Source organism: Stegostoma tigrinum, chromosome 8, assembly GCF_030684315.1.
Source record: "Stegostoma tigrinum isolate sSteTig4 chromosome 8, sSteTig4.hap1, whole genome shotgun sequence".
Taxonomy (NCBI): Eukaryota; Metazoa; Chordata; class Chondrichthyes; order Orectolobiformes; family Stegostomatidae; genus Stegostoma; species Stegostoma tigrinum.
Genome location: NC_081361.1, coordinates 98602715 through 98608714, shown reverse-complemented (window position 1 = coordinate 98608714; position 6000 = coordinate 98602715). Strand labels below are relative to the sequence as shown.

At 58.5% G+C, this 6000-nt stretch overlaps 1 protein-coding gene across 1 annotated transcript in view; it reads left to right on the top strand.

Annotated features, from left to right (window-relative positions):
- ctbs (chitobiase, di-N-acetyl-) overlaps positions 1 to 6000 on the top strand; it is a 33572-nt gene that overhangs the window by 14103 nt on the left and 13469 nt on the right. The window contains exon 2 of the mRNA XM_059648168.1: positions 3808 to 3946. Coding sequence (XP_059504151.1) covers positions 3808 to 3946 — 139 coding nt within the window. The remainder of the gene's footprint in view (positions 1 to 3807; positions 3947 to 6000) is intronic.

Sequence of the window (6000 nt, the reverse complement as noted above, 5' to 3'; positions counted from 1 at the left end):
GGAGAGGTGGGGGAAGGGAGGAACGGGGGGGAGAAGTGGGGGAAGGGAGGAACGGGGGGGAGAAGTGGGGCAAGGGAGGAACGGGGGGGAGAAGGTGGGGAAGTGATGAACGGCGGGGGGAGAAGGTGGGGCAAGGGAGGAACGGGGGATAGAAGGTGGGGAAGTGATGAACGGGGGGGGAGAAGGTGGGGGGAGGGAGGAACGGGGGGGAGAAGTGGGGAAGTGATGAACCGGGGGGGAGAAGGTGGGGGAAGGGAGGAACGGGGGGGAGAAGGTGGGGAAGTGATGAACGGCGGGGGGAGAAGGTGAGGGAAGGGAGGAACGGGGGGGAGAGGTGGGGGAAGGGAGGAACGGGGGGGAGAAGTGGGGCAAGGGAGGAACGGGGGGGAGAAGGTGGGGAAGTGATGAACGGCGGGGGGAGAAGGTGGGGCAAGGGAGGAACGGGGGATAGAAGGTGGGGAAGTGATGAACGGGGGGGGAGAAGGTGGGGGGAGGGAGGAACGGGGGGGAGAAGGTGGGGAAGTGATGAACGGCGGGGGGAGAAGGTGAGGGAAGGGAGGAACGGGGGGGAGAGGTGGGGGAAGGGAGGAACGGGGGGGAGAAGTGGGGCAAGGGAGGAACGGGGGGGAGAAGGTGGGGAAGTGATGAACGGCGGGGGGAGAAGGTGGGGCAAGGGAGGAACGGGGGATAGAAGGTGGGGAAGTGATGAACGGGGGGGGAGAAGGTGGGGGGAGGGAGGAACGGGGGGGAGAAGTGGGGAAGTGATGAACCGGGGGGGAGAAGGTGGGGGAAGGGAGGAACGGGGGGGAGAAGGTGGGGAAGTGATGAACGGCGGGGGGAGAAGGTGAGGGAAGGGAGGAACGGGGGGGAGAGGTGGGGGAAGGGAGGAACGGGGGGGAGAAGTGGGGCAAGGGAGGAACGGGGGGGAGAAGGTGGGGAAGTGATGAACGGCGGGGGGAGAAGGTGGGGCAAGGGAGGAACGGGGGATAGAAGGTGGGGAAGTGATGAACGGGGGGGGAGAAGGTGGGGGAAGGGAGGAACGGGGGGGAGAAGTGGGGAAGTGATGAACGGGGGGGGAGAAGGTGGGGGAAGGGAGGAACGGGGGGAGAGGTGGGGGAAGGGAGGAACGGGGGGGAGAGGTGGGGGAAGGGAGGAACGGGGGGGAGAGGTGGGGGAAGGGAGGAACGGGGGGGAGAAGTGGGGCAAGGGAGGAACGGGGGGGAGAAGGTGGGGAAGTGATGAACGGCGGGGGGAGAAGGTGGGGGAAGGGAGGAACGGGGGGGAGAGGTGGGGGAAGGGAGGAACGGGGGGGAGAAGTGGGGCAAGGGAGGAACGGGGGGGAGAAGGTGGGGAAGTGACGAACGGCGGGGGCAGAAAGTGGGGGAAGGGAGGAACGGGGGGGAGAAGTGGGGCAAGGGAGGAACGGGGGGGAGAAGTGGGGCAAGGGAGGAACGGGGGTGGAGAAGGGGGCGAAGGGACGAACGGGGGGGGAGAAAGAGAGGAACGGTGGGGAGAAGGGGGGGAAGGGAGGAACAGAGGGGGAAGGGAGGAACGGGGCGGGGTACAAGAGAGGAACGGCGGGGAGAAGCGGGGGAAGGGAGGAACGGTGGGGGAGAAGGGCGGGACGGGAGGAACCTGGGGGGGAAGGGAGGAACCGGGGGGGGGAGAAGGAGGGGAAGGGAGGAACCGGGGGGGGAGAAGGAGGGGAAGGGAGGAACCGGGGGTGGAGAAGGGGGGGAATGGAGGAACTGGGGGGAGAAGTGGGGCAAGGGAGGAACGGGGGGGAGAAGGAGGGGAAGGGAGGAACGGGGGGGGAGAAGGAGGGGAAGGGAGGAACGGGGGGGGAGAAGGAGGGGAAGGGAGGAACGGGGGGGGAGAAGGAGGGGAAGGGAGGAACGGGGGGGGAGAAGGAGGGGAAGGGAGGAACCGGGGGGGGAGAAGGGGGGGAATGGAGGAACTGGGGGGAGAAGGGGGGGAAGGGAGGAACCAGGGGGGGAGAAGGGGGGGAATGGAGGAACTGGGGGGAGAAGGGGGGGAAGGGAGGAACCGGGGGGGGGGAATGGAGGAACTGGGGGGAGAAGGGGGGGAAGGGAGGAACCGGGGGGGGAGAAGGGGGGGAATGGAGGAACTGGGGGGAGAAGTGGGGGAAGGGAGGAACGGGGGGGGGAGAAGTGGGGGAAGGGAGGAACGGGGGGGGAGAAGGGGGCGAAGGGACGAACGGGGTGGGGGGAAAGAGAGGAACGGTGGGGGGAAGGGAGGAACAGAGGGGGAAGGGAGGAACGGGGCGGGGTACAAGAGAGGAACGGCGGGGAGAAGCGGGGGAAGGGAGGAACGGTGGGGGAGAAGGGCGGGGCGGGAGGAACCTGGGGGGAGAAGGGGGGGAAGGGAGGAACCGGGGGTGGGGGAGAAGGAGGGGAAGGGAGGAACCGGGGGGGGGGGAAGGGAGGAACCGGGGGGGGGAGAAGGGGGGGAAGGGAGGAACCGGGGGGGGGAGAAGGAGGGGCAGGGAGGAACCGGGGGGGGGAGAAGGGGGGGAAGGGAGGAAACTGGGGGGGGAGAAGGAGGGGAAGGGAGGAACCTGGGGGGGGAGAAGGAGGGGAAGGGAGGAAACTGGGGGGGGAGAAGGAGGGGAAGGGAGGAACCTTGGGGGGGGAGAAGGAGGGGAAGGGAGGAACCTTGGGGGGGAGAAGGGGGGGAATGGAGGAACTGGGGGGAGAAGGGGGGGTGAAGGGAGGAACTTTGGGGGGGGGAGAAGGGGGAGAAGTGATGAACGGGGGGGAGAAGGGGTGTGAAGGGAGGAACTTGGGGGGGGAGAAGGGGGGGAAGTGATGAACGGGGGGGGGGAGAAGTGGCGGAAGGGAGGAACTGGGGGGAGAAGTGGGGCAAGGGAGGAACGGGAGGGGAGAAGGAGGGGAAGGGAGGAACTGGGGGGAGAAGGGGGGGAAGGGAGGAACTGGGGGGAGAAGGGGCGGAAGGGAGGAACGGGGGGGGGAAGGGAGGAACGGGGGGGAGGGGGGGGGAAGGGAGGAACAGGGGGGAGAAGGGGGGGAAGGGAGGAACTGGGGGGAGAAGGGGGGAACTGGGGGGAGAAGGGGGGGGAAGGGAGGAACTGGGGGGAGAAGGGGGGGGAAGGGAGGAACTGGGGGGAGAAGGGTGGGGGAAGGGAGGAACGGGGGGGGAGAAGTGGGGCAAGGGAGGAACCGGGGGGGGGAGAAGTGGGGGAAGGGAGGAACGGCGGGGGAGAAGGGGGCGAAGGGACGAACGGGGGGGGGGAAGAGAGGAACGGTGGGGAGAAGGTGGGGAAGGGAGGAACAGAGGGGGAAGGGAGGAACGGGGCGGGGTAGAAGAGGGGGAAGGGAGGAACCGGGGGGAGAAGAGGGGGAAGGGAGGAACGGGGGGTGGAGAAGCCGGGGGGGAAGAGAGGAACGGGGGTGGCGAAGAGAGGAACCGGGTGGGGGGAGAGGAAAGGAGGTGGGTGGGAGAGGATCGGGGTGTGGATGGGGAAGAGAGTGTCCCTCCCAGCCAAGCTCCAGCCCCACTCCAGTCCGTCGGTGATCCAGGCTAGGCAAGGCTCGTTGACACAAGCCAACTTCCAAGCTGAGTCTGGCTGCTGCTCCTGTTCTGACTCGCTGTTCTGTTATAGGAGTTGGGATGTTCCCTTTCTTGCTGCTGCCTGCTTTTGGAATAATAGAGGTGACCAACAGCTTATCAGGCAACCAGTCATTGTTTTGATGGAATAAATATATGTTACTTGAGATGTAGTGATGCCCTCATTCCTGTAGCTGACAATGTTGGTTTCTGTTTCAGCTCTTGGTCTTTGATGTTGGTGGTACAGATTGGACCCATTATGACTTTTCTAGGGTCACAACTATTGCAGCCTTTGGAATCTATGACCCTCAGCTTATATGTCATGCTCACGCACATAATGTTCGTGTCGTCCTGAAAGGTATCTTTGTTTCTCAATGTGAACAACTTGTCCTTTAATGTATTAAAGTCTTATTGACAGCTGCAGAAAAGATTATACAACACGTACACAGCTTTGAATTTCATGTTCTATGATCTTGTAGTGTTGAATCTTCTCAGCAACTCCAACAAAGCCAATGCTAATTATTGTCTATTCTGTCTACAGCAGTAATTCTTACAATATGTTGAACTATCCTGTCACCTTACCTTCCTGTTGAATAGGTTTTTTTTCACTTGTGTCAATGCTTTTCCATTTTTGTTTCACAAATGGTGTCCCAGTGATGTTACTGGACTTTTCTACAACCTGCCACACCACTGAGTGGTGGGAATGTTAGCTGAAACTTAATAGTCACCATATAGCCACTGTCCCTTATAGTTGTTAAAACAAAAAACTCCATCTGGTTTATTCATGTCCGTTTAGGAAAGGAACTCTACCATTCTTACCCAGTCTGGCCTCCATGTGATTTCAGATTCTCAGCAGTGTTGACTCTTAACTGCCCTCTGAAATGGGCCACCAAGCCACCTAATTCAAGAGGCAATTATGAAAGGGCAATAAATGCTGGCCTCGGCAATGACACCTCTTTTGAAACATTTGGGAATGTTTCAGTCATTTTAAATGTACTACATCAGTATAAGTTGTTTGATACTATCTGCGTTTATAATGAAAACTGCCTCTAATAACTGCAGCAGGTTGGCATGTTTCCCACCTGCATAAGACACAGTTAACAATATTAAAATGATTAAACATAAATTTGAGCAGGAAGAAAATGTCACAATGGTAACTGAATTCTGTAAGAATTTTTTTTCTGTTCATGGAATGTAGCTGTTGCTGGATGGATGAGTATTTATTGCCCTTAAGATGGGACTGAACTGCTGTGATCTACAGGGTGTAGGTGGATACCCGCAATGCTGTCAGGAGAGAGAATCGGGATTTTAACCCTGCAGAAATGTCCTGGAACTGAGATGATTGACCTTCAACAACCAAAACTGTCTTCCAGTGTGTCGTTAATGTCACATCTGACAGAATATTTCCCCTGATACCCATTGATTGCAGTTTTGCTAGGGCCCCGTAATGCCACACTTGGTCGAATGCAGCATTGATGTCAAGGGCTGTCGCTGTCACTGTCACCTCGCCTCTGGAATTCTGCTGTTTTGTCCATAGTTGAACCAAGGCTGTCATGAGGTCAGGAGCTGAGTGGCCCTGACAGAACCCAAACTGGGCGTCACTGAGCAGGTGCTGCTTGAATGCACTGTTGATGACACCTATCACTGTACTGATTATTGAGAGTAGACTGATGTGGTGCTTGGCCGGGTTGCATTCGTCCTGCTTTTTGTGTACAGTACATACTTGGGTACTTTTCCACATTGTCAGATACCAGTGCTGTAACTGTACTCGAACAACCTAGTTAGGGGAGCAGCATGTTCAGGAGCACAAGTCTTCATTTCTATTGCCGGAATGTTGTCAGGGCCCATAGTCTTTGCAATATCCAGTGTCTCTAACCATTTCTTGATATCACGTGGAGTGCATCGAACAGGCTGAACACTGGTACCTGTAATGCTGGGGACCACTGGAGGAGGCCAAGATTGACCATCCACTTGGCATTTCTGGCTGAAGGTTGCTGCAATTGCTTCAGCCTCATCTTTTGCACGATGTGCTGGGCTCCCCCATCATGAGGATGGGGATATTTGTGGAGCCACCTCCTCCAGTGAGTTGTTTAACCGTCCACCACCATTCGCGACCAGATGTGGCAGGACTGCAGAGCGTAGATATGATCCAGTGGCTGTGGGATTGCTTAGCTCAGTCTGTCACTTGCTTCTGTTGTTTGGCATGCATGCAGTCTTGTTTAGTAGCTTCATCAGGTTGACATCTTCAGGTATTCCTGGTGCTGCTCTTGGCATGCCTTCCTGCACAACTCCATTGAACCAGAGTTGTTGGCATGACTTGATGGTAATGGTTGAGTGGGAGGTGTGCTGGGCCATGAAGTTGCACTTTGTGTTGAAATACAATTCTGCTCCTGTTGATGGCCAACAGCATCT